Source organism: Mustelus asterias, chromosome 31, assembly GCF_964213995.1.
Source record: "Mustelus asterias chromosome 31, sMusAst1.hap1.1, whole genome shotgun sequence".
Taxonomy (NCBI): Eukaryota; Metazoa; Chordata; class Chondrichthyes; order Carcharhiniformes; family Triakidae; genus Mustelus; species Mustelus asterias.
This window is the reverse complement of record NC_135831.1, coordinates 7,675,225-7,700,887: the sequence shown is the minus strand read 5'-3', so window position 1 is coordinate 7,700,887 and position 25,663 is coordinate 7,675,225. Positions and strand designations below refer to the sequence as shown.

The 25,663-nt window shown below is 52.0% G+C and overlaps 1 protein-coding gene across 2 annotated transcripts in view; it reads left to right on the top strand.

Moving 5' to 3' along the window:
* Window positions 1–25,663, top strand: part of LOC144481680 (Y-box-binding protein 2-B-like) — a 72,673-nt gene that overhangs the window by 22,037 nt on the left and 24,973 nt on the right. The window contains exons 2-7 of one of the 2 annotated variants that reach the window (XM_078200815.1): window positions 2,469–2,532; window positions 6,661–6,694; window positions 10,789–10,878; window positions 14,008–14,127; window positions 17,815–18,012; window positions 20,996–21,108. In XM_078200815.1, the coding sequence (XP_078056941.1) occupies window positions 2,469–2,532; window positions 6,661–6,694; window positions 10,789–10,878; window positions 14,008–14,127; window positions 17,815–18,012; window positions 20,996–21,108 (619 nt within the window). The remainder of the gene's footprint in view (window positions 1–2,468; window positions 2,533–6,660; window positions 6,695–10,788; window positions 10,879–14,007; window positions 14,128–17,814; window positions 18,013–20,995; window positions 21,109–25,663) is intronic. The other variant, XM_078200816.1, reaches the window with a different exon arrangement.

Here is a 25,663-nt window from a genome sequence, read left to right as displayed (position 1 = left end):
CTTGCATTAACACTGCAATGAAGTTACTGTGAAAATCCCCCAGTCGCCACACTCCGGCGCCTGTTCGGGTAACACTGAGGGAGAATTTAGCACGGCCAATCCACCCTAACCAGCACAGCTTTCGGACTGTGGGTGGAAACCGGAGCACCCGGAAATATTTACTATAATAGTCCCAGAGATGAGGGATTTCAGTAACGAGGAGAGACGGGAAGTTGTGCTGCTTTAAATGGAGACCGTTACGGGAAATTTGAAAGAGTTGTTGAAATTGAGAAGGTTTTTAACAGTACAGTGAAGTAGGAGAAACTATTTCCTGCAATATTCTTGGCTTGTTAGACTAATACAGAACTTTTATTGAGTGCGCAGAGGCACTGTGCTGGGAACCCACTCCAGCCCTATTCCCCTAACCCCACACATTTACCCTGCTAGCCCCCCTGACACTAAGGCGCAGTTTAGCACGGCCAATGCACCCTAACCAGCATGTCTTTCAGACTGTGGGAGGAAACCGGAGCACCCGGAGGAAACCCACGCAGACACGGGGAGAACGTACAGACTCCGCACAGACAGTGACCCCGAGCCGGGAATCGAACCCGGGTCCCTGGCTGCTGTGAGGCAGCAGTGCCTCCTTTTGGGGAGCTGCTCCTTTTATTTTGTCCTGACTTGATCTGAGTTTGTTTATTTGGTTTGACCTAAAAAGAGGGCAGCGGTGCTAACCCACTGTCCACCGGGAATGTTGCTATTGTACCCGCCTCTCCCACCTCCCCTGGCAACTCATTCCAGACACGCACTGCCCTCCTGTGTGGAAAAAGTTGCCCCTCTCACCTTTAAACCTACCCTCTCTGGTTTTGGACTCCCCCCCACCCTGGGGGGAAAGACCTCGGCTCGTCACCTTATCTCTGCCCCTCATGATATTTATAAACCGCTATAAGGTCGCCGTTTATCCTCCGATGCTCCAGGGAAACAAGTCCCAGGGTGGGATTTTCCAGCCACACTTGCCCCAAGACTGGAAAATCCTGCCCGAGATCAGTGGACCTTTGCATTGTCCGTGTCTCGCCCGCTACGATTCCCGTGGCGGAGCGGGTGGGAAAATTCCATCACCAGCCTATCCGGCGCCTCCTTGTAATTCAAAGCTTCCAGTCCCGGCAACATCCTTGTCAATCTTTTTTTGCACCCTTTCCAGTTTAATTACATCCTTCCTGTAACAGGGTGATCAGAATTGTTTGCAGTATTCCAAATATGGCCTTGTCAATGTCTTGTCCAGTTAGAATCATCATAGAATCTCTAAAGTGTAGAAGACAGCCATTCGAGAATGCACTGACCACAATCCCACGCCAGCCTTATTCTCCTAACCCCACACATTTACCCTGCTCATCCCCCTGACGCTAAGGGGCAATTTAGCACGGCCAATCCACCTAACCCGCACATCTTTGGACTGTGGGAGGAAACCGGAGCACCCGGAGGAAACCCACGCAGACACGGGGGAGAATGTCTGTGCGGAGTTGGCACAGTGACCGGAGGCTGGAGTTGAACCCGGGTCCCTGGCGCTGTGCGATAGCAGCAAACAAAGAAAATTGCAGCACAGGAACAGGCCCTTTGGCCCTCCAAACCCGTACTGACCATGCTGCCCGTCTGAACTAAAACCCCCTAACCTTCCCGGGGACCGTATCCCTCCATTCCCATCCTATTCATGTATTTGTCAAGACGCCCCTTAAAACTCACTACCGTATCCGCCTCCACTACCTCCCCCGGCAACGAGTTCCAGGCACCCACCACCCTCTGTGTAAAAAAATCTGCCTCGTACATCTTTAAACCTTGCCCCTCGCAGCTTAAACCTGTGCCCCCTAGTCATTGACTCTTCCACCCTGGGGAAAAAGCTTCTGACGATCCACTCTGTCCATGCCCCTCATAATCTTGTAGACTTCTATCAGGTCGCCCCTCAACCTCCGTCGTTCCAGTGAGAACAAACCAAGTTTCTCCAACCTCTCCTCATAGCTAATGCCCTCCATACCAGGCAACATCCTGGTAAATCTTTTCTGTACCCTCTCCAAAGCCTCCACATCATTCTGGTAGTGTGGCGACCAGAATTGAACACTATATTCCAAGTGCGGCCTAACTGAGGGTCTATAAAGCTGCAACACGACTTGCCAATTTTTAAACTCAATGTCCCAAAGTGCTGACCACTGTGCCGCCCTTAACGTCCCAACTCCTGGACTGGAGACTCTGACCAATGAAGGCAAGTGTGTCAAACCCCTTCTTCACCACCTGTGATGCCACTTTTAAGGAACTGTGTACCTGCATCCCTAGCATCTCTCTGTTCGATAACCCTCTCCAGGCCCAACCATTAACTGTGTAAAAGCTCTGCCCTAGTTTGTGTTACTGGAAATAAATTTGGTACAGGTTTTGGGAATAGTTATGTCTTGAACTCTTGTCAATTCTCACACACACTCTCTCTCCCTTTTCTCTCATTCCAGCCACAAGTGTTCTAGGTACGGTGAAGTGGTTTAATGTTCGCAATGGCTATGGATTCATTAACAGGTAAATTTTACCCCTCTCCACCCCCCGAAACCATTTCCCCCTCTCTCTCTCTCTCTCCTGTAAGCGCTAAAGACTGGGTCAGAATTACAGTGGGTTAGCACTGCTGCCTCTCAGCACCAGGGACCCGGGTTCGATTCCCGGCTTGGGTCACTGTCTGTCTGTGTGGACTTTGCACGTTCTCCTCGTGTCTGCGTGGGTTTTCTCCGGTTTCCTCCCACAGTCTGAAAGACGTGCTGGTTAGGGGTGCATTGACCCGACCAAGCGCCGGGGGTGTGGGCGACTTGGGGAATTTCACAGTAATTTCATTGCGGTGTTAATGTAAGCCTTACTTGTGACACAAATAAATAAACTTTTCATCTATTCATGTTCCGAGATGTTAAGAGGAACTATGTGAGGGAGAGCACTTCCCACAAATTGGTGAGCTCAGGATGAGAGAAAGTTTTAAAGTTTATTTATTAGTGTCACAAGTCGGCTTACATTAACACTGCAATGAAGTTACTGTGGACATCTCCTAGTCGCCACACTCCAGCGCCTGTAACACTGAGGGGGAATTTAGCACGGCCAATGCACCCTAACCAGCACGTCTTTCAGACTGTGGGAGGAAACCAGAACACCCGGAGGAAACCCACGCAGACACGGGGAGAACGCGCAACCTCCACACAGACAGTGACCCGAGCTGGGAATCGAACCTGGGTCCCTGGCGCTGTGAGGCAGCAGAGCTAACCCACTGTGCTACCGTACTGCCCAAGGCAATCTCTTGAGGTTTAGAGCCAGACCAATCGGGTGGGTGAAATTGGAGAACACTTGGTGACGTACACGGGTGAATCTCTTTCACAACAGGCGTTTTGAAGCAAGGATTGGTCGATTCTTCATGAACAAAGATGTGCAGGAATGCGGGGCAATGGCTGGGATATGGAAGTTGAAGTTCATCTTATTGGGTGGTGGAACAGGCTACGAGGGGCAGAATGGCCTCCGGCTGGTATAGCTTGCTTCCTCACCCTTGCAGCCGAGTGGAGGACTCTCTCTGGTTGTCCCACTCCCGATGCACCCATTCCATCCCTTTTTTGGGCAGTGCTGCTCAGATACACACACCTTGCCTATATTTTCCAGCACAGAAACAGGCCATTCAGCCCACCTTCTCCGTGCTGGCGCCTCTGCTCCACACGAGTCTACTCCCACCCGCACTCCATCTCGCCCAAGCAGCAGAACCTTCTATTCCTTTCTTCTCCCTCGTGTTTTATCCAACTTCACCCCAAACCCCTTAACTGTCTCGATACTATTCACCTCGACCGATCGCTGTGGGAGCGAGTCCCGTGTTCTCCTCTTCACTACCCCCCCCCCCCCACCCCAACCCCCTGCTCGCCGTGGGTGGGAGTGAGTCCTGTATTGCCCCACTCCCTGCTCGCCGTGGGTGAGTGGGAGCGAGTCCCGCCCACCCACCTTTGCTGCTGACAAGAGCCCATTCCCACCTCCTGCATCCGCTCCCGGTAGGAACCCGTTTCTCCTGATTTTTTTTTTCCCCAGTTGGATTTATCGGTTATCATCCGATATCGAAGACCCCAAGTTCTGGTCTCCCCCCACAAGTCTTAACATCCTCTCTGTCGCCCCTATTGAAACCCCACGAAAACTTTAAAAAACACTATAATGTCGCGTCCGCTTTGAAGCGTGAACTTTCTTCAAGTTTATTTATAAGTGCCAGAAGCCGGCTGACATTGACACTGCAATGAAGTTACTGTGAAAATCCCCCTAGTCGCCACACTCCGGCGCCTGTTCGGGTCACACTGAGGGAGAATTTAGCACGGCCAATCCACCCTAACCAGCACGGTCTTTCGGACTGTGGGAGGAAACCGGAGCACCCGGAGGGAAACCCACGCAGACACGGGGAGAATGTGCAAACTCCACACAGACGGTGACCCCGGGCCGGGAATCGAACCCGGGTCCCTGGCGCTGTGAGGCAGCAGCGCTAACCCGCTTTGCCGCCCCGAGGTTTTTAATGACTGCTGTGTGGGTTTGTACTCTGCGGTTACCTGCTAAAATGGCGGGCAAACGCAGGCAAATACCTCAGGAGTTTATCACCATGGAAACGCCAGCCAAATTCTGCCAAGTCGCCTGGAGCAGTGTCTTTTAATTGTTGAGCCACGCCCTGCTCAGCGTCCGCATCGTAAAACAGAGAGAGTGGGGCAATGCAGAACGTCAAAACGTGATTGATGTGAAAGATGAGAGGTTTTGGTTGTCTGCAGGGAAAGACTGAATGGGTCGTGGATCCTCCCTTGCCCTCACACACACAAACATAGAAAGATAGGAGCAGGAGGAGGCCATTCGGCCCTTCGAGCCTGCTCCCCCATTCATCACCATCATGGCTGATCATCCAACTCGACCTAATCCTGCTTTCCCCCCATAACCTTTGACCCCATTCGCCCCAAGTGCTATATCCAGCCGCCTCTTGAACACATTCAATGTTTTGGCATCAACTACTTCCTGTGGGGAGAGCAGGGGGAGAATGTGGGAGGCGCTCCCCCGGGGAGAGCGGGGGGGAGAATGTGGGGCGCGCGCTCCCCCGGAGAGAGCGGGGGGGGAATGCGGGGTGCGCTCCCCTGGGGGGAGAGAGAATGTGAGGCGCACTTCCCTGGGGAGAGCCGGGCGGAGAATGTGGGGCGCGCTCATTTTATCAACAAATGCTGAAAAAAAAAAGGTGGACATGATGCCAACCACAGAGCAATCTCCGTTTTGCCTGTTCTGCCCCTGCACTGAATAATCAGGCCTGTGCAGGCTCCAACCCGAGCTAGGCCCCTGTCTGCCTTTCATTCCACTGGCAGGATGCGGAAGATTCCGGGGTCGCTCTTTCAAAGGAGGCAGTCCCGTCGCATCCTGAAGCAATGTTTGTCCTACGCCCAAGAACACCTTGTGGGGTGGGGGGATATAAAATAAAAAGCAGGATTTGTCACTGGAGTTTGTGGGATCTTGCTGTGCAATATGGCCGCCGTGTGTGTGTGTCGCGGGGATGAGGGTGGGTGTATGTGGCGGGGGGGTGGGGGGGGTGGTGAAGGGGTGTGTGTGTGAGGGGGGGGGAGGGTGTGTGTGTGTGAGGGGCGGAGGGAGGGTGTGTGTGTGTGAGGGGCGGAGGGAGGGTGTGTGTGTGTGAGGGGCGGAGGGAGGGTGTGTGTGTGAGGGGCGGAGGGAGGGTGTGTGTGTGTGAGGGGCGGAGGGAGGGTGTGTGTGCGTGAGGGGCGGAGGGAGGGTGTGTGTGCGTGAGGGGCGGAGGGAGGGTGTGCGTGCGTGAGGGGCGGAGGGAGGGTGTGCGTGCGTGAGGGGCGGAGGGAGGGTGTGCGTGCGTGAGGGGCGGAGGGAGGGTGTGCGTGTGTGAGGGGCGGAGGGAGGGTGTGCGTGTGTGAGGGGCGGAGGGAGGGTGTGCGTGTGTGAGGGGCGGAGGGAGGGTGTGCGTGTGTGAGGGGCGGAGGGAGGGTGTGCGTGTGTGAGGGGCGGAGGGAGGGTGTGCGTGTGTGAGGGGCGGAGGGAGGGTGTGCGTGTGTGAGGGGCGGAGGGAGGGTGTGCGTGTGTGAGGGGCGGAGGGAGGGTGTGCGTGTGTGAGGGGCGGAGGGAGGGTGTGCGTGTGTGAGGGGCGGAGGGAGGGTGTGCGTGTGTGAGGGGCGGAGGGAGGGTGTGCGTGTGTGAGGGGCGGAGGGAGGGTGTGCGTGTGTGAGGGGCGGAGGGAGGGTGTGCGTGTGTGAGGGGCGGAGGGAGGGTGTGCGTGTGTGAGGGGCGGAGGGAGGGTGTGCGTGTGTGAGGGGCGGAGGGAGGGTGTGCGTGTGTGAGGGGCGGAGGGAGGGTGTGCGTGTGTGAGGGGCGGAGGGAGGGTGTGCGTGTGTGAGGGGCGGAGGGAGGGTGTGCGTGTGTGAGGGGCGGAGGGAGGGTGTGCGTGTGTGAGGGGCGGAGGGAGGGTGTGCGTGTGTGAGGGGCGGAGGGAGGGTGTGCGTGTGTGAGGGGCGGAGGGAGGGTGTGCGTGTGTGTGGGGCGTAGGGAGGGTGTGTGTGGAGGGAGAGGGGGTTTGGAGAGAATAGCTGAGTAGATATTTCTTGCCTCTCTAATCCTCCCACTTCTCTCCCCCCTCTCTCTCTCTCTCTCTCTCAGAAACGACACCAAAGAGGATGTCTTTGTACACCAGGTATGGCCTCGCGCTCTCTCTCTCTCTCTCTCTCTCACACTCGCGCTCTCTTTAATCTCAGAGTTTTATCTCCACACTCATTCTGTGACCTTTACAGTGGGTTGGGCAACTGTTGTTGAAATAAGGTTTCAACTCCTCAGTCAAACAAACCTTGCACCAATCCCATTGCCTTGGCTAAACTCATCCCGGCAGCCAAGAATATCCATGTTTTCTTCTTCAAATGATCGAAGTCGGAGCAATGAGAAGGAACGGTGTGGGAGACAAAGTACAGAAAAGCTAGAATGGTTTAGAGATACTTGATTGTGTTTGATCGGGGATGGTATAGAGGGAGCTTTACTCTGTATCTAACCCCGTGCTGTACCTGTCCTGGGAGTGTTTGATGGGGGGCAGTGTAGAGGGAGCTTTACTCTGTATCTAACCCCGTGCTGTACCTGTCCTGGGAATGTTTGATGGGGGACAGTGTAGAGGGAGCTTTACTCTATCTAACCCCGTGCTGTACCTGTCCTGGGAGTGTTTGATGGGGACAGTGTAGAGGGAGCTTTACTCTGTATCTAACCCCGTGCTGTACCTGTCCTGGGAATGTTTGATGGGGGACAGTGTAGAGGGAGCTTTACTCTGTATCTAACCCCGTGCTGTACCTGTCCTGGGAGTGTTTGATGGGGGACAGTGTAGAGGGAGCTTTACTCTGTATCTAACCCCGTGCTGTCCCTGTCCTGGGAGTGTTTGATGGGGGACAGTGTAGAGGGAGCTTTACTCTGTATCTAACCCCGTGCTGTACCTGTCCTGGGAGTGTTTGATGGGGACAGTGTAGAGGGAGCTTTACTCTGTATCTAACCCCGTGCTGTACCTGTCCTGGGAGTGTTTGATGGGGACTGTGTAGAGGGAGCTTTACTCTGTATCTAACCCCGTGCTGTACCTGTCCTGGGAGTGTTTGATGGGGACAGTGTAGAGGGAGCTTTACTCTGTATCTAACCCCGTGCTGTCCCTGTCCTGGGAGTGTTTGATGGGGACAGTGTAGAGGGAGCTTTACTCTGTATCTAACCCCGTGCTGTCCCTGTCCTGGGAGTGTTTGATGGGGGACAGTGTAGAGGGAGCTTTACTCTGTATCTAACCCCATGCTGTACCTGTCCTGGGAGTGTTTGATGGGGACAGTGCAGAGGGAGCTTTACTCTGTATCTAACCCCGTGCTGTACCTGTCCTGGGAGTGTTTGATGGGGACAGTGTAGAGGGAGCTTTACTCTGTATCTAACCCCGTGCTGTACCTGTCCTGGGAGTGTTTGTTGGGGGACAGTGTAGAGGGAGCTTTACTCTGTATCTAACCCCGTGCTGTACCTGTCCTGGGAGTGTTTGATGGGGGACAGTGTAGAGGGAGCTTTACTCTGTATCTAACCCCGCGCTGTCCCTGTCCTGGGAGTGTTTGGGGTTTACACTACTGATAGATTGATGGAATCCATACAGTATTGAAGGAGGCCATTTGGCCCATCATGCCTGCACTGGCTGCCCAAGTGAGCATCATGATTTAATGCCATTCCCCTGTACCCCTACACACTTCCAGGTAGAACATTCCAGAACCCAACCACTCACTGGAGGAAAAGGTTTTTTCTCACATCACATTTCCTTCTTTTACAAACCTGTCTCTCTCTCGTTCTCGAAGCTTCGACCATCTTGTGACCACTATCCCCGAACGTTTCCATTCCGATGTTCTGTCAGATTTGCATACCTGTGACTAACTCAGGATATAAACTGTAAAGTTATTTATTAGTGTCACAAGTAGGCTTACATTAACACTGCAATGAAGTTACTGTGAAAATCCCCCAGTCGCCACACTCCGGCGACTGTTCGGGTAACACTGAGGGGGAATTTAGCACGGCCAATGCACCCTAACCAGCACGTCTTTCGGACTGTGGGAGGAAACCGGAGCACCCGGAGGAAACCCACGCAGACACGGGGAGAACGTGCAGACTCCGCACAGACAGTGACCCAAGCTGGGAATCGAACCCGGGTCCCTGGCGCTGTGAGGCAGCAGTGCTAACCCACAGTGCCGACCCTGCCACCGTGTATCATAGAATCCCCACAGTACGGAAGGAGGCCATTCGGCCCATCAAGTCCGTGGCCCAGGCCCTATTCCCCTCACCCTCATTTCCCCTGCTAATCCCCCTTACACTAGGGTCGATTTAGCATGGCCAATCAACCTAACCCGCACATTTTTTAAAGTTTATTTATTAGTGTCACAAGTAGGCTTACCTTAACAGTGAGTGGCAGAACCCTTTGGAGTATTGATAGGCAGAGGGATCTGGGTGTACAGGTACACAGGTCACTGAAAGCGGCATCGCAGGTGGAGAAGGTAGTCAAGAAGGCATACGGCATGCTTGCCTTCATCGGCCGGGGCATTGAGTTTAAAAATTGGCAAGTCATGTTGCAGCTTTATAGAACCTTAGTTAGGCCGCACTTGGAATATAGAGTTCAATTCTGGTCGCCACACTACCAGAAGGATGTGGAGGCTTTGGAGAGGGTACAGAAAAGATTTACCAGGATGTTGCCTGGTATGGAGGGCATTAGCTATGAGGAGAGGTTGGAGAAACTTGGTTCCTTCTCACTGGAAGGTTGAGGGGCGACCTGATAGAAGTCTACAAGATTATGAGGGGCATGGACAGAGTGGATAGTCAGAAGCTTTTTCCCAGGGTGGAAGAGTCAATTACTAGAGGGCACAGGTTTAAGGCACGAGGGGCAAGGTTTAAAGGAGATGTACGAGGCAGATCTTTCACACAGAGGGTGGTGGGTGCCTGGAACCCGTTGCCAGGGGAGGTAGTGGAAGCGGATACGGTAGTGACTTTTAAGGGGCGTCTTGACAAATACATGAATAGGATGGGAATAGAGGGATATGGTCCCCGGAAGGGCAGGGGGGTTTAGTTAGGTCGGGCAGCATGGTCGGTACAGGCTTGGAGGGCCGAAGGGCCTGTTCCTGTGCTGTGATGTTCTTTGTTCTAACACTGCAATGAAGTTACTGTGAGAATCCCCTAGTCGCCACACTCCGGTGCCTGTCCGGGTAACACTGTGAGGGAGAATTTAGCAGGGCCAATGCACCCTAACTAGCAGGTCTTTCGGACAGTGGGAGGAAACCGGAGCACCCGGAGGAAACCCACGCAGATACGGGGAGAACGTGCAAACTCCACACAGACAGTGACCCAAGCCAGGAATCGAACCCGGGTCCCTGGTGCTGTGAGGCAGCAGTGCTAACCACTGTGCCACCCCTGCCACTGTATATCATAGAATCCCCACAGAACAAAAGGTGGCCAATCGGCCCATCGAGTCTGTAATCGACCACTATCCCACCCAGGCCCTATTCCCCGCGCCCTCATTTACCCTGCTAATCTCCCTTGCACTCGGGTCGATTTAGCATGGCCAATCAACCTAACCCGCACACTTTTTCAAGTTTATTTATTAGTGTCACAAGTGGCCTTGCGTTAACACTGCAATGAGGTCACTGTGAAAATCCCCTCGTCTAAAGGAAAGGTTTAAAGTTTATTAGTCACAAGTAAGACTTACATTAACTAATGAAGTTACTGTGAAAATCCCCTAGTCGCCACACTCCGGCGCCTGCTCGGGTAACACCGAGGGAGAATTTGGCACGGCCGATGCAACTAACCAGCACGCCTTTCGGACTGTGGGAGGAAACTGGAGCACCCGGAGGAAACCCACGCCGACACGGGGGGGAGAACGTGCAGACTCCACACAGACAGTGACCCAAACCCGGAATCGAACCCAGGTCCCCGGCGCTGTGAGGCAGCAGCGCTAACCCGCTGTGCCGCCTCTATCTTTCATGACGTTAAAAGTTTTTGATAAATGTTAAGTTGTCATGCCCCAATCCTGCCGGGAGTCGGGTTTGCCAGCTTTGTGTGAAATGTTGTGTGTGTGTGTGTGTGGACAGGAAAACCTTGACCGATGGTTTGTTAGCTTATGCTGGCTGCCAGTTTTTAGTGGTGTTGTTGTTGCTGAGGCAGTTTGCCGGGGGGCGCGGAGGGAAATGCTGTCGTCTTTACTTTTCTGCTTAACCCTTCAAATCCCTGTTTCCATCCGCCGCCCTCCCCCTGCAGACAGCCATCAAGAAAAACAACCCCCGTAAGTACCTGCGCAGCGTGGGAGACGGAGAGATCGTGGAATTCGATGTGGTGGCGGGAGAGAAGGTATCGTACATGTTTTCCTGGATTGAATGTTGATTTTTGGGGAGGGGGTGGGGTTGGGTGATCGCTCCCAATGTACTGGTGCTCTCATTCCCTCTGGTACCCAATCCCAGGTGACCGTATCTCACCTTGACCTCTGACCCTGATGTGGGGGGGGGGTGGGGTTATTGTCCCTAGTTGGCCTCATCCCATTTGTTTGATTCTCCTTGAGTTTTCTTCGTCCAAGGGATGTGGGGGTGTTGCTGGCCCGGGCCCAGAATTGATCCGCCCCATCCTTCATTGCCCCCTTGAGAAGAGCCGCCATCTTGAATCCGTCCCGTTGAGGTGTAGGTGCACCCACAGTGCCGTTAGGGGAGGGGAGTTCCAGGAATTTGACCCCAGTGAGGGAACGGCCGGTTTTATATTTCCAGTAAGAAGTCTCTCAACGCCCAGGTTCAAGTCCGACAGGCTTATTTGGAATCGCGAGCTTTCGGAGCGCCGCTCCTTCTTCAGATGAGTGGAGAGGTGGGTTCGCAAACACGGCCTTTGCAATTGTGTTTGTATATGCCGTGTTTGTGAACACACCTCTCCACTCAACTGAGCAAGGAGCAGCGCTCCGAAAGCTCGTGATTCCCAATAAACCTGTTGGACTTTAGCCTGGTGCTGTGAGACTTCTTTGAGGTTTTAGTCGTTGAAGTTCAAGTCCACCAGCTGCCAGGGTGAGAAACTTACCCGGGTCCCCGGAACAGTTGGCCCTGACCTCTTGGCTACTGGGCCAGTGACGTCACACTAAGCCATTGCTACCAGGGTGTGCCGGTTGTGGGGAATGGGGGTGATTTTTTTTCATTGAATGCCTACAGTGCAGAAGGAGGCCACTTGGCCCATCGAGCCTGCACTGACAACGATCCCACCCAGGCCTTATCTCCATAACCCCACATATTTACCCTGCTAATCTCCCTGACACTAAGGGGCAATTTAGCATGGCCAATCCACCCAACCCGCACATCTTTGGACACTAAGGGGCAATTTAGCATGGCCAATCCACCTAACCTGCACATCTTTGGACCGTGGGAGGAAACTGGAGGAAACCCACGCACATACTGGGGGAGAACATGCAAACTCCACGCAGACAGTGACCCAAGCCGGGAATCGAACCCAGATCCCTGGTGCTGTGAGGCAGCAGCGCTGACCCGCTGTGCCACGGAGAATGTGTGGTTCTACATAGAAGGTTTTATCAACCTTCAGGTAAGCGTTCTCCAAGGCGGCCTTCGCGACACACGACAGCGCAGAGTCACTGAGCAGAAACTGATAGCCAAGTTCCGCACACATGAGGACGGCCTAAACCGGGATGTTGGATTTATGTCACACTCTCAGTAACCCCCACAGCTTGCCTCCTGGACTTGCAGAATCTCACTAGCTGTCCTGTCTGGAGACAATACACATCTCTTTAACCTGTGTTGAATGCTCCCTCCACCCACATTGTCTGTACATTTAAGACCTGGCTGGCTGTAGAGATTTGCATTCGAATCAGTATTCTGTAATTTGATTTCTGTGTCTGTTTGCACTGTTGGAGAACAGATAACCACTCCATCTGACGAAGGAGCTGTGCTCCGAAAGCTTATGGTATTTGCTACCAAATAACTTGTTGGACTTTAACCTGGTGTCGTGAGACTTCTTACGGTTCTACATAGATGCAGAGACTGTTCAGAGATTGGCCATCTCCTGAGCGGGTTCCAGAGCTGTGTAATTACTGCCCCTGCAACCCCCCCCCCCTCCCCGTGTCTGCAGGACTCCTCTCTGGCTCCCTGACGTGAACCCACCAAAATCTGTTGGAAGTGCTTCACGTAGTCAGGGCTCTGAGCAGAGCAGATGGGGAGAAACTGCTCCTATGGGTGGCACAGAGGTTAGCATCGCTGCCTCACAGTGCCAGGGACCCAGGTTCGATTCCCGGCTTGGGTGACTGTGTGGAGTTTTCCTCCAGGTGCTCCGGTTTCCTCCCACAGTCCGAAAGACGGGCTGGTAGGGGCGCATTGACCCGAACAGGCGCCGGAGTGTGGGCGACGAGGGAATTTCACAGTAACTTCATTGCAGTGTTAATGTCTGCCTACTTGTGACACTAATAAATAAACTTCAACTTGCAAGTCTTTTGGAGTGTGGGAGGAACCCAACGCAGACAAGGGAGGGGGAATAAAGTGCAAACTCCGCACAGACAGTGACCTGAGCCGGGGAATCGAACCCGGGTCCCTGGTGCTGTGAGGCAGCAGCGCTAACCCGCTGTGCCACCGTGTCGAAAAGGAAGAATGTTCTGGGTTACTGGGAGATGGCGGGAGAGGAACATTAGAACGAGGAGTAGGCCATCTGGCCCCTCGAGCCTGCCCCGCCATTCAATAAGCTCATGGCTTGATCTTTTCGTGGGCTCAGCTCCACTTACCCGCCCGCTCACCATAACCCTTCATTCCTTTAACACTTGATACAATTCTCCTTCAGAAGGTCAGCACAGATACGACGGCTGAGTGGCCTCTCCTGTGCTCGAACCATTCTATGGTTCGACTATTGAATGAAATACAGGAGGGAATATGATCTAATTTTTTTTCTCTCTTTCCCCCACCTGGTTTTCTCTCTCTCTCTCTCTTCCCACCCCCCCCCCCCCCCCTCCACCGCTCCCCCCGTTTTCTCTCTCTCTCCTCTCTCTCTCTCTCTCTCTCTCTCTCTCTTTCTCTCTCTCTCTCTCTCTCTCTCTCTCTCTCTCTCTCTCCCTCTCTCTCTCTCTCTCTCTCCTCTCTCTCTCCTCTCTCTCTCCTCTCTCTCTCTCCCTCTCTCTCTCTCTCTCTCTCTCTCTCCTCTCTCTCTCTCTCTCCTCTCTCTCTCTCTCTCTCTCTCTCTCTCTCTCTCTCTCTCTCTCTCTCTCTCTCCCCTCTCTCTCTCCCTTCTCTCTCTCCTCTCTCTCTCTCTCTCTCTCTCTCTCTCTCTCTCTCTCTCTCTCTCTCTCTCTCTCTCTCTCTTCTCTCCTCTCTTTCTCTCCTCTCTCTCTCTTTCTCTCCTCTCTCTCTCTTTCTCTCCTCTCTCTCTCTCTCTCTCTCTCTCTCTCTCTCTCTCTCTCTCTCCCTCTCTCTCTCTCTCTCTCTCTCTCTCCTCTCTCTCTCCCCCGCACAGGGAGCGGAAGCTGCGAATGTGAGTGGGCCGGGTGGAGTTCCGGTCAAGGGGAGTCGCTATGCTCCAAACCGTCGCCGGTTTCGTCGAGGCTACTTCAGACGCCACGGTCCTGTCGCTCAGGCAAGAGGCCATTCAGCCCTTCTACGTCATGGCAGACCTGTCCCTTATCTTGGTTTAGTTCTGCTTTTGTTCTGAGTCTCTCAGCGCACCTTATCCGACAGGAATCGTGGGAAGTTTTATCAACTGTTTGTCTTTGATTTGATTTCGTGGAAATGGAATGGAATCCCCCGCTGTGCAGAAGAGGCTGTTCGGCCCACTGAGGCTGCACTGACTCTCAGAGAGAGTACCTAACCCACACCATCTATCCCTGTAACGCTGCACATTTAGCATGGCCAATCCACCGAACCCGCACATCTTTGGACTGTGGGAGGAAATTTGAGGAAACTCATACAGACACTGGGGAGAATGTGCAAACTCCACACAGACAGTGACTGGAATGGAACCCGGGTCCCTGGCACTGAGGCAGCGTTGCTAACCACTGTGATTCACTATTGTCACGTAGAGTCATAGAGATTTACAGCATGGAAACAGGCCCTTCTGCCCAATCTGTCCATGCCGCCCCTTTTGTTTTAACCCCTAAGCTAATCCCAATTGCCCGCATTTGGCCCATATCCCTCTCTACCCATCTTACCCGTGTAATTGTCTGAACGCCTTTTAAAAGACCAAATTGTACCCGCCTCCACTACTACCTCTGGCAGCTTGTTCCAGACACTCACCACCCTCTGTGTGGAAAAAATTGCCCCTCTGGACCCTTTTGTATCTCTCCCCTCACCTTAAACCTATGCCCTCTAGTTTTAGACTCCCCTACCTTTGGGAAAAGATATTGACTATCTCGCTGATCTGTGCCCCTCATTATTTTATAGACCTCTATAAGGCCACCCCTCAGCCTCCGACACTCCAGAGAAAAAAGTCCCAGTCTATCCAGCCTCTTCTTATAACTCAATCCATCAAGTCCCGGTAGCATCCTAGTAAATCTTTTCTGCACTCTTTCTAGTTTAATAATATCCTTTCTATAATAGGGTGACCAGAATTGCACACAGTATTCCAAGTGTGGCCTTACCAATGTCTTGTACAACTTCAACAAGATGTCCCAACTCCTGTATTCAATGTTCTGACCGATGAAACCAAGCATGCCGAATGCCTTCTTCACCACTCTGTCCACCTGTGACTCCACTTTCAAGGAGCTATGAACATGTACCCCTAGATCTCTTTGTTCTGTAACTCTCCCCAACGCCCTACCATTAACTGAGTAAGTCCTGCCCTGGTTCAATCTACCAAAATGCATCACCTCGCATTTGTCTAAATTAAACTCCATCTGCCATTCGTCAGCCCACTGGCCCAATTGATCAAGACCCTTTTGAAAGGAGATAACTTCCTTCACTGTCCACTATGCCACCAATCTTCGTGTCATCTGCAAACTTACGAACCATGCTTCCTATATTCTCATCCAAATCATTAATATAAATGACAAATAACGGTGGACCCAGCACTGATCCCTGAGGCACACCGCTGGTCACAGGCCTCCAGTTTGAAAAACAAGACTCTACAACCACCCTCTTCTGTCAAGAAGCCAATTTTGTATCCATTTAGATACCTCACCCTGGATCCTGTGAGATTTAACGTTATGCAACAACCTACCATGCGGTATCTGGTCAAAGGCCTTGGTAAAGTCCATGTAGACAACATCAACTGCACTGCCCTCATCTACCTTCTTGGTTACCCCTTCAAAAAACTCAATTAAATTTGTGAGACATGATTTCCCACTCACAAAGCCATGCTGACTGTCCCTAATCAGTCCTTGCGTCTCTAAATGCCTGTAGATCCTGTCTCTCAAAATACCTTCCAACAATTTACCCACCCAGTGTAGAGGGAGCTTTACTCTGTATCTAACCCCATGCTGTCCCTGTCCTGGGAGTGTTTGATGGGGACAGTGTAGAGGGAGCTTTACCCTGTATCTAACCCCGTGCTGTCCCTGTCCTGGGGATGTTTGATGGGGGACAGTGTAGAGGGAGCTTTGCTCTGTATCTAACCCCGTGCTGTACCTGTCCAGGGAGTGTTTGATGGGGACAGTGTAGAGGGAGCTTTGCTCTGTATCTAACCCCGTGCTGTACCTGTCCAGGGAGTGTTTGATGGGGACAGTGTAGAGGGAGCTTTACTCTGTATCTAACCCCGTGCTGTACCTGTCCTGGGGGTGTTTGATGGGGACAGTGTAGAGGGAGCTTTACTCTGTACCTAACCCCGTGCTTTACCCGTCCTGGGAGTGTTTGATGGGGGACAGTGTAGAGGGAGCTTTACTCTGTATCTAACCCCGTGCTGTACCTGTCCAGGGAGTGTTTGATGGGGACAGTGTAGAGGGAGCTTTACCCTGTATCTAACCCCGTGCTGTCCCTGTCCTGGGAGTGTTTGATGGGGGACAGTGTAGAGGGAGCATTACTCTGTATCTAACCCCGTGCTGTACCTGTCCAGGGAGTGTTTGATGGGGACAGTGTAGAGGGAGCTTTACCCTGTATCTAACCCCGTGCTGTCCCTGTCCTGGGAGTGTTTGATGGGGGACAGTGTAGAGGGAGCTTTACTCTGTATCTAACCCCGTGCTTTACCCGTCCTGGGAGTGTTTGATGGGGGACAGTGTAGAGGGAGCTTTACTCTGTATCTAACCCCGTGCTGTACCTGTCCAGGGAGTGTTTGATGGGGACAGTGTAGAGGGAGCTTTACCCTGTATCTAACCCCGTGCTGTCCCTGTCCTGGGAGTGTTTGATGGGGGACAGTGTAGAGGGAGCTTTACTCTGTATCTAACCCCGTGCTGTACCTGTCCAGGGAGTGTTTGATGGGGACAGTGTAGAGGGAGCTTTACTCTGTATCTAACCCCGTGCTGTCCCTGTCCTGGGGATGTTTGATGGGGGACAGTGTAGAGGGAGCTTTGCTCTGTATCTAACCCCGTGCTGTACCTGTCCAGGGAGTGTTTGATGGGGACAGTGTAGAGGGAGCTTTGCTCTGTATCTAACCCCGTGCTGTACCTGTCCAGGGAGTGTTTGATGGGGACAGTGTAGAGGGAGCTTTACTCTGTATCTAACCCCGTGCTGTACCTGTCCTGGGGGTGTTTGATGGGGACAGTGTGGAGGGAGCTTTACTCTGTATCTAACTCCGTGCTGTACCTGTCCTGGGAGTGTTTGATGGGGGACAGTGTAGAGGGAGCTTTACTCTGTATCTAACCCCGTGCTGTACCTGTCCTGGGAGTGTCTGATGGGGACAGTGTAGAGGGAGCTTTACTCTGTACCTAACCCCGTGCTTTACCCGTCCTGGGAGTGTTTGATGGGGGACAGTGTAGAGGGAGCTTTACTCTGTATCTAACCCCGTGCTGTACCTGTCCTGGGAGTGTTTGATGGGGACAGTGTAGAGGGAGCTTTACTCTGTACCTAACCCCGTGCTTTACCCGTCCTGGGAGTGTTTGATGGGGGACAGTGTAGAGGGAGCTTTACTCTGTATCTAACCCCGTGCTGTACCTGTCCTGGGAGTGTTTGATGGGGGACAGTGTAGAGGGAGCTTTACTCTGTATCTAACCCCGTGCTTTACCCGTCCTGGGAGTGTTTGATGGGGGGGGGCAGGAAGAATCTTCTCCATTTGCTCCATTCTGGGAGGAATACCTCGATCTCTCTGCCATTCCCCCCCCCCCCCCCCTCCCTCCTGGTTGATGGGGAGAGGCTTTGAGTTTCCCTCTGCCGACTGCTCTTGTCTTTCTGTTTCCCGCAGGGCGACGAGTCGGGGGCCGGTGCGGCTGCGGAAAGTTCTGGCGAGCGGCCAGAGGGCTCGACGGAGGAGGGCGACGACCAGCAGCGGACCCTCAATCAGCGCCGGCGCCTGCCCCCTCCGTACTTGTACCGGAACCGGTTCCGGCGCCGCCCTCGCCCCCAGGCCTCCCCTCGAGGCGGAGAGGGGCCGGAGATGAGCGTGAGTGCCCTCTCTCGCTGGTGTTTCACCCACTGGAGTTTGCCCTGGCACCTTGGTTGTTTCACTGTCGTTACCTGACCACTGCTCCCTCCCCCCACACCCCCCCACACCCCACACCCCACCCCCACACCCCCAATCCTCTGACCCATATTTAGCTGCCTCCTACAGTGGGTGGCACAGCGGGTTAGCTCTGCTGCCTCACAGCGCCAGGGACTTGAGTTCGATTCCTGGCTTGGGTCACTGTCTGTGCGGAGTCTGCACATTCTCCCCGTGTCTGCGTGGGTTTCCTCCGGGTGTTCCGGTTTCCCCCCACAGTCCGAAAGACGTGCTGGTTAGGGTGCATCGGCCGTGCTAAATTCTCCCTCAGTGTGACCCGAACAGGCGCCAGAGTGTGGCGACTCGGGTGATTTCATAGTAACTTCATTGCTGTGTTAATGTAAGCCTACTTGGGCGGCACGGTGGCACAGTGGGTTGGCACTGCTGCCTCACCGCGCCAGGGGCTTGGGTTCGATTCCCGGCTCTTGGGTCACACTGTCTGTGCGGAGTCTGCACGTTCTCCCCGTGTCTGCGTGGGTTTCCTCCCACAGTCTGGAAAATGTGCTGGTTAGGGTGCATTGGCCGTGCTAAATTCTCCCTCAGTGTTACCCGAACAGGCGCCTGGAGGGTGGCGACTAGGGGGATTTTCACAGTAACTTCATTGCAGTGTTAATGTAAGCCTTACTTGTGACACTAATAAATAAACTTTTTAACTTCGTGACACTAAAAAATAAACTTAGACAGTAACCCAAGGCCGGAGTTGAACCGGGTCCCTGGCGCTGTCCAGTGCTAACCACTGTGCTGTCCATACATGGCTCAAGATGTAGAACATAAAACATTACAGCGCAGTACAGGCCCTTCGGCCCTCGATGTTGCACCGACCAGTGGAACCAATCTAAAGCCCCTCTAACCTACACTATTCCAATATCATCCATATGTTTATCCAATAACCATTTAAATGCCCTTAATGTTGACGAATCCACCACTGCTGCAGGCAGGGCATTCCACGCCCTTACTACTCTCTGAGTAAAGAACCTACCTCTAACATCTGTCCTATATATCTCTCCCCTCAATTTAAAGCTATGTCCCCTCGTGCTAGCCATCACCATCCGAGGAAAAATGCTCTCACTATCCACCCTATCTAATCCTCTGATCATCTTGTATGCCTCTATTAAGTCACCTCTTAACCTTCTTCCCTCTAACGAAAACAACCTCAAGCCCCTCAGCCTTTCCTCATATGATTTTCTCACCATACCAGGCAACATCCTGGTAAATCTCCTCTGCACCCTTTCCAACACTTCCACATCCTTCCTATAATGCAGCGACCAGAACTGTACGCAATACTCCAAATGCGGCCGCACCAGAGTTTTGTACAGTTGCAACATGACCTCCTGGCTCCGAAACTCAATCCCTCTACCAATAAAAGCTAACACACCGTACGCCTTCTTAACAACCCTATCAACCTGAGTGCCAACTTTCAGGGATCTCTGCACATGGACGCCCAGATCCCTCTGTTCATCCACACTACCAAGTATCTCACCATTAGCCCAGTACCCTGTATTCCTGTTCCTCCTTTGTACACACGGCTGCCACAGTGCGTTGGTGGTGGAGGGTGAGAATGTTTGAGGAAAAGGTGACTGTATTCCACCCTGACCATTCTAAACTCCTTCAGCACTTTTATCATTGAGTGCATTGCAACGTCCAACATCCCAACCATCCTTCCAAACTGCATTGGAGTGAAGGTGCATAGAATCCTACAGTGCAGATGGAGTCCATTCAGCCCATCGAGTCTGCACTGACAATAATCCCACCCAGGCCGTATCACCATCACCCCATGCATTAACCCTAATTGGTGCCCCTGACAATGAACAATACAGCACAGGAACAGGCCCTTCGGCCCTCCAAGCCTGCACCGCTCATGTGCCCAACTAGACCATTCGTTTGTATCCCTCTATTCCCCAGTCTGTCCATGTGGCTATCTAGATAAGTCTTAAACGACCCCAGCGTGTCCGCCTCCATCACCTTGCTTGGGAGTGCATTCCAGGCCCCCACCACCCTCCGTGCAAAATACGTCCCCCTGACATCTGTGTTGAACCTTGCCCCCCCTCACCTTGAACCCGTGACCCCTTGTGTTCGTCACCTCCGACCTGGGAAAAAGCTTCCCACTGTTCACCCTATCTATGCCCTTCATAATTTTATACACCTCTATTAGGTCGCCCCTCATCCTCCGTCTTTCCAGGGAGAACAACCCCAGTTTACCCAATCTCTCCTCATAGCTAAGACCCTCCATACCAGGTAACATCCTGGTGAACCTTTTCTGTACTCTCTCCAAAGCCTCAACGTCCTTCTGGTAGTGTGGCGACCAGAACTGGACGCAGTACTCCAAATGTGGCCTAACCAGCGTTCTACACAACCGCAACATCATATGCCAACTTTTATATTCTATGCCTTGTCCAATAAAGGCAAGCATGCCATGGGCAATTTAGCATGGCCAATCCACCTAACCTGCACATCTTTGGACCCTAAGGGGCAAGTTAGCATGGCCAATCCACCTAACCCGCACATCTTTGGACACTAAAAGGCAATCCAGCACAGCCAATCCACCTAACCCGCACACCTTTGGGTGAACTGAGCTGGGAATGGGGGCAGGGTGAAGGGCTTTGATTTGACATCTATCTGGGTGATGGGGTGGCGCCAAGCCTGGGTAGGTTCTGGTCAGTCGAGGCAGCGTTGGAATTCATTGCCACAGAAGGCTGTGGAGGCCAGGTCCTTGAGTGTATTTAAGACCAGAGATAGATGGGTTCTTGTTGGTGAGGGGGATCAAAGATGGCGGGGGAATGGGGTTGAGGAACGTATCCGCCATGGCAGAGCAGACTCTATGGGCCGAATGGCCTGATTCCGCTCCTATACCTTTGTGGTCTTATGTTGAGACCTGGTTCCCTTTCAGGGAGACGACATGTCGGAGAATAAGGAACCCGTTCCAGAATCCGGACAGGTCCAGCCACAACAACCGGGTCAGCGTGGGACGGCGGGAGCCAGGCCTCGATCCCAATTTCGCAGGTAACGTGTTGAAGCAGAAGACCAAGAGAATAGGACAAGATTTATACTGTTTGTCGGGGGATGTGGAGCTGACAAAGATGTCATGGGCAAAAGGACAAAGGAAATGTAAATAGTGGTGATAAAGGCTGAGAATGGTGCTAATAGCGTCCAAGAGAGGTTATCATTTTGGTCAGAGGAATGCTGTTATAGAAGGGAGGTCGATCCCCTCTCTGAGAACTAACACTCCACCACTCAAAGAGAAGTTCCTTCCTTCATAATCTGTTAAAGTGAGTGCGAGAAGTGGTAGTATCTGCTCTTCAGCAACTTTTAGTAGTTAACCCAAGATAACTACCTGAAACTCTCTCTGTAAAATCAACAAGTAACACTTTTTTTATTTATCTAACTAACGGTAAACAGACATGGCAGGTGGAGTTTAATTTGGACAAATGCGAGGTGATGCGTTTTGGTAGGTTGAACCAGGGCGGGACTTACTCAGTTAATGGTTGGGCGTTGGGGAGAGTTAGAGAACAAAGAGATCTAGGGGTACATGTTCATAGCTCCTTGAAAGTGGAGTCACAGGTGGACAGAGTGGTGAAGAAGGCATTCGGCATGCTTGGTTTCATCGGTCAGAACATTGAATACAGGAGTTGGGACGTCTTGTTGAAGTTGTACAAGACATTGGTAAGGCCACACTTGGAATACTGTGTGCAGTTCTGGTCACCCTATTATAGAAAGGATATTATTAAACTAGAAAGAGTGCAGAAAAGATTTACTAGGCCAAAGATGTGCAGGTTAGGTTAATTGGCCACGCTAAATTGCCCCTTAGTGTCCCGGGATGCATAGGTTAGAGGGATTAGCGGGGTAAATATGTGGGGATATGGGGATAGGGCGTGGGTGGGATTGTGGTCGGTGCAGACTCGATGGGCCAAATGGCCTCTTTCTGCACTGTAGGGTTTCTATCTTCTATGATGCTACCGGGACTTGATGGATTGAGTTATAAGGAGAGGCTGGATAGACTGGGACTTTTTTCCCTGGAGTGTAGGAGGCTGAGGGGTGATCTTATAGAGGTCTATAAAATAATGAGGGGCACAGATCAGCTAGATAGTCAATATCTTTTCCCAAAGGTAGGGGAGTCTAAAACTAGAGGGCATAGGTTTAAGGTGAGAGGGGAGAGATACAAAAGTGTCCAGAGGGGCAATTTTTTCTCTCACAGGGTGGTGAGTGTCTGGAACAAGCTGCCAGAGGTAGTAGTAGAGGCGAGTACAATTTTATCTTTTAAAAAGCATTTAGACAGTTACATGGGTACGATGGGTATAGAGGGATATGGGCCAAATGCGGGCAATTGGGATTAGCTTAGGGATTTTAAAAAAAAGAAATAAGGGTGGCATGGACAAGTTGGGCCGAAGGGCCTGTTTCCATGCTGAAAACCTCTATCACTCTATAACAGGTTAACTAAACTATTAACAAACCGAATTAAACACTATTCTAATGGAATGTTGTTTGGATAAATCCAATTCCCACTTATTAACAAAACAAAAATTATTTGTCACTCTCAAAATACAACCAGGTTTGCTTTCCGGCATCTTCTGTTTTCTTTTTGGGATCTTTGGCTTCTTGAGCTATCTGTACTTTCGAGATGAGTCTTTCTTTTAAGACACCAATGCAGCTATGAGAGATTCAGCAAGTCTCTCTCGCGCTCTGAGCTGTTACTCGGCAGGTGGCAGATGTTCTTCTACTGTTTTTTTTTGCCACTGCTCCCGTCTTTTATGCCCCCCGATGACCTGACATAACATCCCCATGATAGTATTGGTTTACAGGTTACCAAAACATCAAATTCAAGTCTGATAGGCTGCTGCTATTCAAATGCCTATTGCAAATTGATTGGTTAACATTCAAATGCCTGCGGTCTGCTACCAAGTCGGTGCAACATCGTGGGCCGAAGGGCCTGTTCTGCGCTGTAATGTTCTATGTTCTATGTTCTATCACTGAATCCCCCCACTATTAACATCCTGGGGGTTACCATCACTGAATCCCCCACTATTAACATCCTGGGGGTTACCATCACTGAATCCCCCACTATTAACATCCTGGGGGTTACCATCACTGAATCCCCCACTATTAACATCCTGAGGGTTACCATCACTGAATCCCCCACTATTAACATCCTGGGGGTTATCATCACTGAATCCCCGACTATTAACATCCTGGGGGTCACCATCACTGAATCCCCCCACTATTAACATCCTGGGGGTTACCATCACTGAATCCCCCCCACTATTAACATCCTGGGGGTTACGATCACTGAATCCCCCACTATTAACATCCTGGGGGTCACCATCACTGAATCCCCCGCTATTAACATCCTGGGGGTCACCATCACTGAATCCCCCACTATTAACATCCTGGGGGTTACCATCACTGAATCCCCCACTATTAACATCCTGGGGGTCACCATCACTGAATCCCCCACTATTAACATCCTGGGGGTTACCATCACTGAATCCCCCACTATTAACATCCTGGGGGTCACCATCACTGAATCCCCCACTATTAACATCCTGGGGGTTACCATCACTGAATCCCCCACTATTAACATCCTGGGGGTTACCATCACTGAATCCCCCACTATTAACATCCTGGGGGTTACCATTACTGAATCCCCCACTATTAACATCCTGGGGGTTATCATCACTGAATCCCCGACTATTAACATCCTGGGGGTCACCATCACTGAATCCCCCACTATTAACATCCTGGGGGTTACCATCACTGAATCCCCCACTATTAACATCCTGGGGGTCACCATCACTGAATCCCCCACTATTAACATCCTGGGGGGTCACCATCACTGAATCCCCCACTATTAACATCCTGGGGGTTCCAATCACTGAATCCCCCACTATTAACATCCTGGGGGTTACCATCACTGAATCCCCCACTATTAACATCCTGGGGGTTACCATCACTGAATCCCCCACTATTAACATCCTGGGAGTCACCATCACTGAATCCCCCACTATTAACATCCTGGGGGTTACCATCACTGAATCCCCCACTATTAACATCCTGGGGGTTACCATCACTGAATCCCCCACTATTAACATCCTGGGGGTTACCATCACTGAATCCCCCACTATTAACATCCTGGGAGTTACCATCACTGAATCCCCCACTATTAACATCCTGGGAGTTACCATCACTGAATCCCCCCACTATTAACATCCTGGGAGTTACCATCACTGAATCCCCCCCACTATTAACATCCTGGGGGTCACCATCACTGAATCCCCCCACTATTAACATCCTGGGGGTTACCATCACTGAATCCCCCCACTATTAACATCCTGGGAGTTACCATCACTGAATCCCCCACTATTAACATCCTGGGGGTCACCATCACTGAATCCCCCCACTGGCAACGTCCTGGGGGTTACCATCACTGAATCCCCCACTATTAACATCCTGGGGGTCACCATCACTGAATCCCCCCACTGTCAACGTCTTGGGGGTTACCATCACTGAATCCCCCACTATTAACATCCTGGGGGTCACCATCACTGAATCCCCACTATTAACATCCTGGGGGTCACCATCACTGAGTCCCCCCACTGTCAACGTCCTGGGGGTTACCATCACTGAATCCCCCCCACTATTAACATCCTGGGGGTTACCATCACTGAATCCCCCACTATTAACATCCTGGGGGTCACCATTGACCAGAAACTCACCTGGACTAGCCATATAAATACTGTGGTCTACCACAGAAGTCAGAGGGTGGTGGAGGAAGGGTGTTTTCCTGGCTGGAGGTCCATGACTAGTTGTGTTCTGTCGGGATCCATTCTGGGGCCTCTGCTGTTTGAATGTGGATGGGTGGGTTAGTAAGTTTGCAGGTGGCACAAAGATCGGTGGAGTTTGTGGATAGCGTAGAAGTTTGTTAACGGATACAGCGGGATATCGATCAGCTGCAGATATGGGCGGAGAAATGGCAGCTGGAGTTTAATCCGGGTAAGTTTGAGGTGCCGCACTTTGGGAGGTCAAACGTTAAGGGTAAGTATACAATTAATGGCTGGCCCCTGAACAGCACTGAGGTACAGAGGGATCTTGGGGTTCAAGTCCATAGCTCCCCGAAAGTGGCCACACAAGTAGACAGGGTGGTAAAGAGGGCGTATGGCACGCTTGCCTTTATTGGTCGGGGCACTGAGTCCAAGGGTCAGGATGGCAAGTTGCAGCTTTATAAAACTTTAGTTAGGCCGCACTTATAGAATATTGCGTTCAATTCTGGTCGCCACATTAGAGGAAGGATGTGGAGGCTCTGGAGAGGGTGCAGAAGAGGTTTACCAGGTTGCTGCCTGGATTAGAGGGGATGAGCTACAAGGAGAGGCTGGACAAACTAGAGTTGTTTTCTCTGGAGCGGCGGAGGCTGGGGGGAGACCGGATAGAAGTCTATAAAACGATGAGAGGCACAGATAGGGTTGACAGTCAGAATCTTTCTTCCCCAGAGTTGAAATGTCTAATACTCGGGGGACACGGACTGAAGGTGAGGGGGGGAAAGTTCAAAGGAGATGAGAGGGGCAAG